The sequence below is a fragment of the Carcharodon carcharias genome, chromosome 2 (assembly GCF_017639515.1).
Source record: "Carcharodon carcharias isolate sCarCar2 chromosome 2, sCarCar2.pri, whole genome shotgun sequence".
In the NCBI taxonomy this organism is placed as follows: Eukaryota; Metazoa; Chordata; class Chondrichthyes; order Lamniformes; family Lamnidae; genus Carcharodon; species Carcharodon carcharias.
Window position 1 is genome coordinate 35,917,859 of NC_054468.1, and position 13,169 is coordinate 35,931,027.

General features: G+C 43.6%; 1 protein-coding gene across 2 annotated transcripts in view; it reads left to right on the top strand.

The window, feature by feature from the left end:
• The first annotated feature begins 229 nt into the window (after nt 1–229).
• Nucleotides 230–13,169, top strand: part of LOC121275413 (UAP56-interacting factor-like) — a 35,262-nt gene continuing 22,322 nt past the window's right edge. For both annotated transcript variants that reach the window (XM_041182988.1, XM_041182989.1), the window contains exons 1-2: nt 230–346; nt 12,919–13,062. In XM_041182988.1, the coding sequence (XP_041038922.1) occupies nt 286–346; nt 12,919–13,062 (205 nt within the window). In that variant the 5' untranslated portion in view covers nt 230–285. The remainder of the gene's footprint in view (nt 347–12,918; nt 13,063–13,169) is intronic.

Sequence of the window (13,169 nt, forward strand, 5' to 3'; positions counted from 1 at the left end):
GCTCGTGACCTCTGACGTAATTTTATGTAAATACATGTTTTGGGCAGTAGCCATCTTTCCACACCACATGGAACATTATATTTATTTAAGTATGTATGCAAACTTGCATCACTGATTTTCTCACTTTAAACAAAAACACACTCAGCTGACACTTCGTGTTCTCCCAAATTAGATTTTAAAAAATGCCTACGATGACGTATTTCGACCTTGTACGTAAGGTTACGTGATGAGGTAGGCGCTGGACGTAAACGTAACGGCGGGTGGGAAGCCGGAGGGACGGTCGCCATGAACCGGAATGTGGCGGTAGTGGGAGACACCTTGCCTGACAAGCTTGACATGTCTCTAGGTAAGTGGAAAGCTCGCACCTGATAATCTCCGTTTTGGGATGATTTGGCCCAAGGAGAGGAAGATTGATAACCGGTCCGAGTGAAATGTGTGAGCATCGAGGCCGTGGCCTGGGCATCCTCGGGGACCCAGGGACAACATGGGGCTGTTAGAGGCAGAGGGAAGGCGGTGTGCGTGGCTAATTAATGTGGACAGATGCGGAATCAATCCGCTGAAACTTTAAATGTTGCTGACGATTTATGTAGTGATAGGCAGAACTCCAGTCTTCCTTTCTGTAATCCTAGAATTGACCAGTTTCTTTCCCTCATATTGAGTAATGGGGGCGGTTTATTGCAGTGTAATATAAACGATATGAAATATAACAGATTAAACGTGATTGTTATGAATTTATAACTAGCAACATTGTAAGCGTGTGGACTATATATCTCGTCCCAGTGATGTTTCCAGCACCCCCCCACCACCCCCCCCCAATCTACTTTTATTAATTTTTCTTGAAAAGGAATTGGAAGAACTGACATGGAACTAGGTGTTTTCTTCTTGCACTCGGGCTTTTTTTTTGCCTTTTAAATTCGTGATGAAAATTATGGCCATGACTGTTATGTTTACTGCTCTGGCTAACTTTTGTAGGTCGAGCAGTGAAAGATGCAAGTTATCTGTGCAACTTTTGGTAAGTATATGGAACAGTGAATATAAATAGAAGCTAGAGTAAGCACTATTGCCTCTTGAGCCTGGTAATATAAGGAATTGTGCAATTTAAGGACATGGGTGAGACTTGACCTCAACACTGCTTTCCTGTCTGGTTTCCCATAATGTTCAAAAATCTAGCGATCTCAACCTTAATTATGCCCAATAACTGAGCACCAACTGCCTGATAGCGTATAGAATTCCAAAGAAGCATAATGAGTGAAGGATGTCCTTTCCATCTCAGTATGAAGTGACTGTTCTCTAATCCTTATACAATGCCCTAGAACCATAGAAAAGTTAGTGTGCAGAAAGAGGCCATTCAGCCCATCATGTTTGCGCTGGCCAGAAAAAAAAACTAGTTGCTCATTTTTATTTGCATTTTCCAGCATCTGTCCCATAGCCTTGCAGGTTATAGCACTTTAGGTGCAGTTCCAGGTACTTTTTTAAATGAGTGTTTCAGCTTCAGCCACCAATTTAGCAGTGATTTCCAGACACACACCACCCTCTAGGTGAAAACATTTTTTCCTAATTTCCCCTCTAATCCTTCTACCAATCACTGTAAATCTATGCCCGCTGATAATTGACGCCTCAGCTAGGGAAAAACAGGGCATTCAGGAAAGACCTATCTAGGCCCCTCATAATTTTGTACACCTCAATCAGGCCACCCCTCAGCCTCCTCTGTTCTAAGGAAAACAGCCCTAGCGTATCCAGTCTCTCCTCCATAGTTGCAATTTTTTAGCCCCAGCAACATTTTTGTAAATGTCCTCTGTACTCTCTCTGAGCATGTAATGTGACTAGAACTGTGCACAAAATTCCAGCTGTGGCTTAACCAGCATTTTATACAGTTCCATCATTACATTCCTGCTTTTGTATTCAATACCTCACCTAATAAAAGAAAGCATTGATATGCTTTCTTACCTTCTTATCCACCTGTCTGCCATCTTCAGGGAACTATGGACATGCACTCCAAGGTCTCTCACTTCCTCAACCCCTCACAATAACTTCCTGTTTATTGAGTATTCCCTTGTTTTGTTTGCCTTCCCCAAATGCTCACACTTTTCCAGAATGAATTCCATTTGCCACTTTTCTGCTCACTCAACCAAACCATTGATATCAATCTGGAGTCGACAGCTATCCTCTTCACAACAGCTACACAGCCAATTTTTGTGTCACCTGCAAATTTCCCAATCATGCCTCGCACATTTAAGTCCAAATCATTAATATATATATAACAAACAGCAAGGGCCCCAACACTGAACCCTGTGGAACGCCACTGGAAATTACTTTTTATTTGCAAAAACATCCATTGATCATTATCCTTTTTCCTGTCACTGAGCCAATTTTGGATCCAATTCGCCACCTTTTCTTGCATCCCATTGGATCTCAATTTTCTGACCAGTCTGCTATGTGGGACCTTGTCAAATGACTTTCTAAATTCCATGTAGACAACATCCACTGCACTACCCTCATCAATCCTCCTTTTTACTTCCTCAGAAAAGTCTAAGTAAGAAAGACACAGATCTTCCCCTGACAAAACCGTGCTGACCATCCCTGATCAATCCATGCCTTTCGAAGTGACATATCTGTGTCTCTCAATTGATTCCAATAATTTGCTGACCACTGAAGTCAGACTGACTGGCCTATAATTTTCTGGCCTATCCCTCGCACCCTTTTTAAATATTGGCACAATGTTTGCAGAACTCCAATCCTCTCTTACCTCCCCTGTATCTAGTGAGGATTGGAAAATGATCCTCCAAGCATCCACTATTCCTCGTTGGCTTCCTTTAACAGCCTGGGATGCAATCCATCCAGCCCTGGTGATTTATGCACTTTCACGAATACCCATCCCACCAGAACTTCCTCTCTTATGCTTATTGTATCTAATATTTCACACTCCTCCTCAACTAGAATGTCTGCATCATCCCTCTCCTTTTTTAAAAAATTCATTCATGGGACGTGGGCATCACTGACTAGGCCAGCATTTATCGCTCATCCCTAATTGCCCTTGAGAAGGTGGTGGTGAGCTGCCTTCTTGAACCAGTGCAGTCCATGTGAAGTAGGTGCACCCATAGTACTGTTAGGAAGCGAGTTCCAGGATTTTGACCCAGCCACAGTGAAGGAACGGCGATATATTTCCAAGCATGCTGAGTGGCTTAGAAGGGATCTTCCAGGTGGCGGTGTTCCCATGTATCTGCTGTCCTTGTCCTTCTAGATAATAGTGGTCGTGGGTTTAGAAGGTGCTGCCTAAGGAGGCTTGGTGAGGTTCTGCAGTGCATCTTGTGGATGGTACACACTGCTGCCACTTGCGTCGATGGCCGAGGGAGTGAATGTTTGTGGATGGGGTGCCAATCAATCAGGCTGCTTTGTCTTAGATGGTGTCAAGCTTCTGGAGTGCTGTTGAAGCTGCATTCATCCAGGCAAGTGGAGAGTATTCCATCACACTCCTGACTTGTGCCTTATAGATGATGAAGACAGAAACAAAGTACTCATTGAGAACCCTGCCCACATCTTCAGCATTAATGCACAAGTTACCACATACATTTCTGATCGTCCCTGCCTTTTCCTTAGTTATTCTGTTGCTCTTGATGTACTGGTAAAACATATTTGGGTTTTGATTTTACCTGCCAATATTTGTTAATATCCTCTCTGCTTTCCTAATTTCCTTTTTTATTTCACCTCTGTCCTCTTGTAGGCTTCCCACAGTATTAAGCTTTTTGTGACTGTCCTAAGCTATCTCTTTCTGCTTTATCTTACCCTGTATGCTTCTGGATAATGAGGGGGCTCTCAATTTAGCAGTACAGTCCTTTTTCTTTTTGGGGACATGTCTACACTGTGCCTGTCGAATCTTGCTTTTGAATACCTCCACTGATTTGACACTCTTTTTTTCCCTTCTAGTAGCTGTATCCAGTCCATTTTCACAAGATTACTTCTCACTTTCTAAAATTTGTCTTTCCCCCAATTTACAACTTTTACTCCAGTTCTACCTTTGTTCTTTTCCATAATGATGCAAAATCTAACTATTATGGTCACTATCTCCAAAATGGTCCCCACTGCTACTTCATCCACTTTCCCAACTTTATTTCCTAAGATTAAATCTAGCCCCTCTCGTTGGGCTTGTTACCTGCTGACTGAAAAAGTTCTCTTAAATGCAGTTCAAGAATTTTGTGCCCCCTGTGCCCATCACGCTTCGTAACCCAATCGATATTAGGGTATTTGAAGTCTCCAACTATTAGTGACCTATTGTCCTTGCACTCAAATTTGCTGTAACTTCCTTCTACTATTTGGGTTCTATACTACACTCCTCGCAGTGTGGCTGCCCCTTTTTTATTTCTGAGCTCAACCCATATGACCTCATTTAGTATATCATCTGTCCTCACAGCTGTAATTGTTTCTTTAACCTATAATGCTACACCCCCACCTTTTTTATCCCCCTGTCTATCCTGCCTGAAAATTCTATATCCAAGAATCTTGAGCAGCCATTTTTGCCCCTCCTTAAGCCAAGTTTCTGTTATAGTGATGATATCTTGCTGCAATGTATCAATCTGTGCCCTCAGTTCATCGACTTTATTTGCTATACTCCTTGCATTTACATTTACATCTTTAAACACTGCCAAATTCCTGTGATGTGCACTTTTTAACCTCTGCTGCTCCTGTCTTTGAAAGTCACTCACTAATTCTTCATGTCCCGTCCTTTGCTTGGAATTTGCCCTCGAGTTCCCAGCTCCCTCCCAATCGAGTTTAAACCCCATGCCCTGGCCACCCAGCCCAAACAGCACTAAGAAATCTCCCTGCGAGGATATTCATGGCAGTCTTGTTCAGGTATTGAACATCTGGCTTGTACAGGTCCCACCTTCCCAAGAGATGATCCCAATGCCTCAAATCTGATGCCCTCCCTCCTACACCAGGTTTCCAGCCATGTGTTCAATCGCTGAAATCTCCTATTCCGATACTCACTTGCTTGTGGGACTGGGATAATACTGAGATTACTGCTTTTCAGTCTGTTTCCTAGCTCCCTGAAATCTGCTTTCAGGACCTCATCCCCATTCCTACCCAAGTCATTGGTACCAAGGTGGACCCTGACCTCTGGCTGATCACCCTCCCCCAGAAAACAGTCCTGCAGCTGCTCCGTGACATCCTTTACCCTAGCACCAGGGAGGCAACATACCACCCTGGAGTCACATCAATCGCCACAGAAACGCCTGCCTGTCCCCCTAACAAACAAATCCCTTATCACTATTGCTCTTTCCCTCTTCTTCCTCCCCTCCTGTACAGCAGAGCCACCTGTGGTGTCACAAACCTGGCCCTGACTGCACTTCTCTGAGGAACCAATGCCTTCACCAGTATCCAAAATGGAAAACCAATTGGTGAGCGAGACCCTAGGGGACTCCTGCACTACCTGCGTAGTTCTCTTGGACTGCCTGGTGGCCACCCACTCCCTTTCTGCCTCAAGGTGTGGGGTGACCGCCTCTCTGAATGTGCTATCAACGGAGTTCTCAGCCTTGGGGATGCGCCACAGTGACTCCAGCCACCGGCTGAGCTCCAAAACCCAGAGCTCTAGGTTCTGACAACTGATGACACTTCCTGCACATGTGGTCATCTAGGACAGCATCCAGGACTTCCCACATATTACAGGACACACATTCCACATAACTGAGCTGTCGTGCCATGGCTTAAATTTACTTTCTTGATAACTTTATTTTACTTTTGTTTACTTGTACTACTTTATTTTACTTGCCCTCAACTTGACTTTACTTCCCTATTGATGTGTTTCTTACTGAAATCTAAATAGCTCCTTCTTTACAAAAAAAAATGCATTTTTCTAATTTTTAGCTACATGAAGACCCTCCCTAACAGCAGTTTCTCAAACCGATTAACTTATGTTTTCCCTGTGATATCACTCTTGGATGTTTTCAAAACTTAGCCCCCTCGTGCAGTTTTAACTCCTGGTCTCCTGCAGGTTGAGAAAGAAGAAGAAAAGGGCATCTCCCTCCCCTCCTCACCGAACTCCTTTCTCACCAAACTCACAGTAATTCCACGCTGTACCAGTTGCACTCCATGACAGGGCACTTAACCTCCCTTATTTTTACTATGGAGATTCAGAATAATCTGACAGTTACAAAACCAGATTAGGCCAGTTACTTAATTTGCTGATCTCACCTGCTTTCCAGTAGAGGGCTTGATCTGCTTGATTAGTCCTCCCCAAGCCTATAAGAAACTTAAAACTTGAAAACAGTAAATTTAAGTAACATGCTAAATTGCAAGTAAGCAGTGCTAGATTTTATAAAAGATTAACCCGTAAAATTTAAAATTTCACTCCCTTCCTATTAAACTCACAGTAATTCCACTCTATATCAGTTGCACTCTGTAACTCCATGCCCTGTAGTTCTAGATTCTCCAGCCAGGAAAAACAGCCTCTCAACATCTATCCTGTCAAGCTTTCCGAATTTTATGTTTCAGTGAGGTCGCCTTTCATTCTTCTAAACTGCTGAGAGAATAGGTCCATTCTGCTCAATATCTCCTCTTAGGACAACCCCTTCATCCCAGAATCAATCTAGTGGACTTTAGTTGCACCCCGCTCAGACAAGCATAATCTTCCCTGGGTATGGAGACCAAAATGTACACAGTACTCCAGGTGTTGTCTCACTGAAGCCCTGTACGTTTGCATCAGGGCTTTCTGACTCTTTTACTCCAAACCCCTTGCAAAAAAAGTTAGCATACCATTTCCTTTCCTTAATGTTTCCTGTTCCTGCATTTTAACATTGTTTCTTGCACAAGGACATCCAAATCCTTCTGAACAACAATATTTAACTGTTCAAAACAAAAACAAAAAACTGCGGATGCTGGAAATCCAAAACAAAAACAGAATTATCTGGAAAAACTCAGCAGGTCTGGCAGCATCGGCGGAGAAGAAAAGAGTTGACGTTTCAAGTCCTCATGACCCTTCGACAGAGCTAAGTAGAAATAGGAAAGGAGTGAAATATAAGCTGGTTTAAGCTGTGTGTGTGTGTGTGTGTGTGTGTGTGTGTGTGTGTGTGTTGGGGGGGGGGGGGGTTCGTGGAGTGTGGTTGTAGGGACAAGCAAGCAGTGATAGAAGCAGATCATCAAAATATGTCACAGACAACAGAACAAAAGAACAAATAGGTGTTGAAGTTGGTGATATATATCTAAACGAATGTGCTAATTAAGAATGGATGGTAGGGCACTCAAGGTATAGCTCTAGTGGGGGTGGGGGGAGCATAAAAGATTTAAAAATATTTAAAAATAATGGAAATAGGTGGGAAAAAGAAAAATCTATATAATTTATTGGAAAAAAACAAAAGGAAGGGGGAAGAAACAGAAAGGGGGTAGGGATGGAGGAGGGAGCTCAAGACCTAAAGTTGTTGAATTCAATATTCAGTCCGGAAGGCTGTAAAGTGCCTAGTCGGAAGATGAGGTGTTGTTCCTCCAGTTTGCGTTGGGCTTCACTGGAACAATGCAGCAAGCCAAGGACAGACATGTGGGCAAGAGAGCAGGGTGGAGTGTTAAAATGGCAAGCGACAGGGAGGTTTGGGTCATTCTTGCGGACAGACTGCAGGTGTTCTGCAAAGCGGTCGCCCAGTTTACGTTTGGTCTCTCCAATGTAGAGGAGACCGCATTGGGAGCAACGAATGCAGTAGACTAAGTTGGGGGAAATGCAAGTGAAATGTTGCTTCACTTGAAAGGAGTGTTTGGGCCCTTGGACGGTGAGGAGAGAGGAAGTGAAGGGGCAGGTGTTGCATCTTTTGCATGGGCATGGGGTGGGGCCATAGGTGGGGGTTGAGGAGTAGGAGGTGATGGAGGAGTGGACCAGGGTGTAGTTAACTGTTTCTCACCATTTAAAATAATTTTTTCTGTTCTTCCTGACAAAGCAAATACACTCTCATTTCTCCACATTCTCCATTTGCCACCTTGCTGACACACTTAACCTATTTATATGCCTTTGCAAACTGTTATCTTCACAGTTTACTTTCACACCTAGCCTTGTATTGTCAGCAAACATGGATATATTATACCTTGTTCCTTCAGCTAAGTCATTAACATAAATGATAAATAGTTGAACCCAAGTATTGATCCTTGCAATGCCGCATTAGTAATAGCTTGCCAATCTGAAAATGACCCATTTATTCCTACCGTTTTCTGTCCTTTAACCAATCCTCTGTCCATGCTAATGTATAACCCCATTACTTGCTATGCATGAAAATATTACTTCAAATAGCACATCAAATATACTGCATATTGCTTTAGTGTTGTGTATGCTTGTTTGACAAGTAAGTATGGAGATGAGGCATGACTACAGCAGAATTGTACAAGCATAGGCATTATGACCTCATCATTGCCTAATTTCCTAAGGGTGCCCTCCCAAACTAAGACCCCCTTTAGTCTTGAACTGCTCCCTTTTATATGCTGCAAACAAATAGGCACTTTTGTGATTTTGCAGGTTTAAATGGCATTGACATTGCACAGCTCCAGTTTTTTTCTAATATGAATCCTTGCAACTATGTTGCCTTGCAAGGATTTCCAGTGTCCTGATTCCATAAGATTTCTGTATGACTGTAAGTTGCTGCTCTTCATTCGATGCTGCACTATGGATGTGTGACACATATTCAATGAGTTGCTTCTTGGCAGGACTGCACATTTAAGCTTTTAACATTTACATTGAGTAAGCACAAAAAAGTTGTAGCCTATGGGGGTATATTTTGTTAATTTTGATAGGCACTTGATATTACCAGTCCAATTAGGTATGGAAACAGTAAAACACCTGCAATCTGCTGACCAGTTAGCTGAACCAAATGTATTTTGATACTGCTGCTCTTTTGTTTATTGCATGTCAGTTCTCCTTTCCCATTCTTCATACCCATCAAATTGAACAGTTATACAACAATTGTACATTGTACAACAATATTGTAGCTCTAAACCTTATGCAAATACAGTTGTTTAATGATTGGTTCGAGCTGCCTAACTAGTCCTATCATTTCATTGCATCTAGGGGATCAGATATAGGAATTGGAGTAAGCCAGTAATCCTTGTAACCAACCCTTGAGCCTAATCTGCTTGTCACTAAGATGATGGCTGATCTGTACCTCGATTCCATTGACCACTGTACCTTTGTATCATTAAGTCCCATTGATCTCGATCTCAAAAGTTCCATTGTTCCAGCATCTGCAACCTTTTGGGGAGATCATGCTGCTACAAACAGAAATGTCCGGTGTTAAAGGGCAAGCAAGAATATTTCCACAAAGTTTTAACCTGCACTCAGTGCCCAGAGGTGTGCTAACGGCTGTTCTGAGGTTCTTTTTTTTTCCCCGATATGCCATGTGTGCACTTTAAAAAAATTATTTAGGGAACTCTTCCAAGTCAACTTCTGGCTGTTTGAAGCATATAAATATTACAACAGCTTTGAAAGAAACATAGAGATAAAAACAAAAAAACTGCGGATGCTGGAAATCCAAAACAAAAACAGAATTACCTGGAAAAACTCAGTAGGTCTGGCAGCATCGGCGGAGAAGAAAAGAGTTGACGTTTCGAGTCCTCATGACCCTTCGACAGAACTTGAGTTCGAGTCCAGGAAAGAGCTGAAATATAAGCTGGTTTAAGGTGTGTGTGTGGGGGGGCGGAGAGATAGAGAGACAGAGAGGTGGAGGGGGGGGGGGGCGGTGTGGTTGTAGGGACAAACAAGCAGTGATAGAAGCAGATCATCAAAAGATGTCAACGACAATAGTACAATAGAACACATAGGTGTTAAAGTTAAAGTTGGTGATATTATGTAAACGAATGTGCTAATTAAGAATGGATGGTAGGGCACTCAAGGTATAGCTCTAGTGGGGTTTTTTTTATAATGGAAATAGGTGGGAAAAGGAAAATCTTTATAATTTATTGGGAAAAAAAAGGAAGGGGGAAACAGAAAGGGGGTGGGGATGGGGGAGGGAGCTCACGACCTAAAGTTGTTGAATTCAATATTCAGTCCGGAAGGCTGTAAAGTGCCTAGTCGGAAGATGAGGTGTTGTTCCTCCAGTTTGCGTTGGGCTTCACTGGAACAATGCAGCAAGCCAAGGACAGACATGTGGGCAAGAGAGCAGGGTGGAGTGTTAAAATGGCAAGCGACAGGGAGGTTTGGGTCATTCTTGCGGACAGACCGCAGGTGTTCTGCAAAGCGGTCGCCCAGTTTACGTTTGGTCTCTCCAATGTAGAGGAGACCACATTGGGAGCAACGAATGCAGTAGACTAAGTTGGGGGAAATGCAAGTGAAATGCTGCTTCACTTGAAAGGAGTGTTTGGGTCCTTGGACGGTGAGGAGAGAGGAAGTGAAGGGGCAGGTGTTGCATCTTTTGCGTGGGCATGGGGTTGTGCCATAGGAGGGGGTTGAGGAGTAGGGGGTGATGGAGGAGTGGACCAGGGTGTCCCGGAGGGAGCGATCCCTACGGAATGCCGATAAGGGGGGTGAAGGGAAGATGTGTTTGGTGGTGGCATCATGCTGGAGTGTCCGGCCCATCTCCCGCGCATCCGCCCTCACGCCTTCTCCTCCCTCCCAGAAACATGATAGGGTCCCCCTTGTCCTCAGTTATCACCCCACCAGCCTCCGCATTCAAAGGATCATCCTCCGCCATTTCCGCCAACTCCAGCATGATGCCACCACCAAACACATCTTCCCTTCACCCCCCTTATCGGCATTCCGTAGGGATCGCTCCCTCCGGGACACCCTGGTCCACTCCTCCATCACCCCCTACTCCTCAACCCCCTCCTATGGCACAACCCCATGCCCACGCAAAAGATGCAACACCTGCCCCTTCACTTCCTCTCTCCTCACCGTCCGAGGACCCAAACGCTCCTTTCAAGTGAAGCAGCATTTCACTTGCATTTCCCCCAACTTAGTCTACTGCATTCGTTGCTCCCAATGTGGTCTCCTCTACATTGGAGAGACCAAACGTAAACTGGGCGACCGCTTTGCAGAACACCTGCGGTCTGTCCGCAAGAATGACCCAAACCTCCCTGTCGCTTGCCATTTTAACACTCCACCCTGCTCTCTTGCCCACATGTCTGTCCTTGGCTTGCTGCATTGTTCCAGTGAAGCCCAACGCAAACTGGAGGAACAACACCTCATCTTCCGACTAGGGACTTTACAGCCTTCCGGACTGAATATTGAATTCAACAACTTTAGGTTGTGAGCTCCCTCCCCCATCCCCACCCCCTTTCTGTTTCCCCCTTCCTTTTTTTTTCCAATAAATTATAAAGATTTTCCTTTTCCCACCTATTTCCATTATAAAAAAAAAACCCCACTAGAGCTATACCTTGAGTGGCCTACCATCCATTCTTAATTAGCACATTCGTTTACATAATATCACCAACTTTAACTTTAACACCTATGTGTTCTATTGTACTATTGTCGTTGACATCTTTTGATGATCTGCTTCTATCACTGCTTGTTTGTCCCTACAACCACACCCCCCCCCCCCCCCCCCCCCACCTCTCTGTCTCTCTATCTCTCCGCCCCCCACACACACACCTTAAACCAGCTTATATTTCAGCTCTTTCCTGGACTCGAACTCAAGTTCTGTCGAAGGGTCATGAGGACACGAAACGTCAACTCTTTTCTTCTCCGCCGAAGCTGCCAGACCTACTGAGTTTTCCCAGGTAATTCTGTTTTTGTTTTGAAAGAAACATTGTTCTCTGAACAGCTCTCAATGCTGCGAGGTGTTCTATTGTTTTCACTGGACATTTGGTTTAATGGGGAGGATCGAAGGTTGGTGTGTTACTCAACACTTAGATACAATAACAACTCAGAATTAGTAATGGCCAAGAGTTCACTCACAAATTTCATCTTTTTTTTAAAGAAGTTTTCCAGTTCAGCAAGGTTTCAGTGATCAAGGTTTCATGGCAGGTTATTAATCATATGGCGCTTGGAATTTGTGTACTTTTTGAGTAGCATTACATAGTAATGATCATTCCTTATGTTTATGTTAGTTTTATGTTGATTACTGGATATGGATGTAGTTTGTTATACACATATAGGTGTGTTGGGATAAGCAAGTGGGATGTTGGACCAAAGAGATCAATGAGTTCTTTTTTATTCATCCTTGGGATGTGGGCTTCGCTGGCTAGGCCAGCATTTATTGCCCACCCCTAATTTCCCTTGAGAAGATGGTGGTGAGCTGCCTTGTTGAACTGCTGCAGTCTAGGTGGTGTAGGTACACCCACAGTGCTGCTGGGGAGGAAGTTCCTGGATTTTGACCCAGTGGCATTGAAGAAACGGTGATGTATTTCCAAGTCAGGATGGCGAGTGACTTGGAGGGGAACTTCCAAGTGGTGTTATTCCCATGTATACGCTGCCCTTGTCCTTCTAGATGGTAGCAGTCGTGTGTTTGGAAGGTGCTGTCTAAGGAGCCTTGGTGAGTTTCTGTGAAATATACATTTCTAATTCCCAATTTTCTCTCCCTTTCCTGAAAGGGCTAATTCTTGCTGGAATGTAACTCCTTTGGTGCCAGGCACCTTTCAATACCATGCTAAGTTGCCTTTTGTCGTGTGCATAACTGCACCATAAGCATTAGCTGGTTGTATTTGATTTTGCGAGATACCACAGTCAAGCTTGACAGTCTTCTCACCTGGCAACCATTGTTGCATTTGGAGGAAAAATCACTGGATAAGTTAGAACAGGAACTTTAGTATAATGTCCCTCCTCTTTCCAGTTTAGGGTGCTGGAGCCGTTTGCAATGTCCAATCTGATGCCCTGATGGGGATCAGACTAACTTAATGATTGAAATGATTTTAAGGTAGCTGCTGTAACTTTATTAGTGTTTAAGTTATATTTCTTTCCATTGCATATAACCCATTTGTGAAACATCTTTTAACTGTTGACTTTATATTGTGTTACAACAGATGACATAATTAAACTGAATAAACAGCAGCGGAATGTAAAGAAAGCTCTGCCACTGAAGGGAAGGCAGGCATTAAATGGATCTCTCCATTTCAAGATGCAACAGAAAAGATCAAGTAGTTGGCGTGGAATCCCACAGAGATTTGGTAAGTTTAGAACTTGTGAAATTGCTATTAAGCCCATTATCATAAATAACCATTTCAGTAAGTTGAGAGATCCCTGAAATGCTGGAGCGTGCACAAGTTAAGCAAAC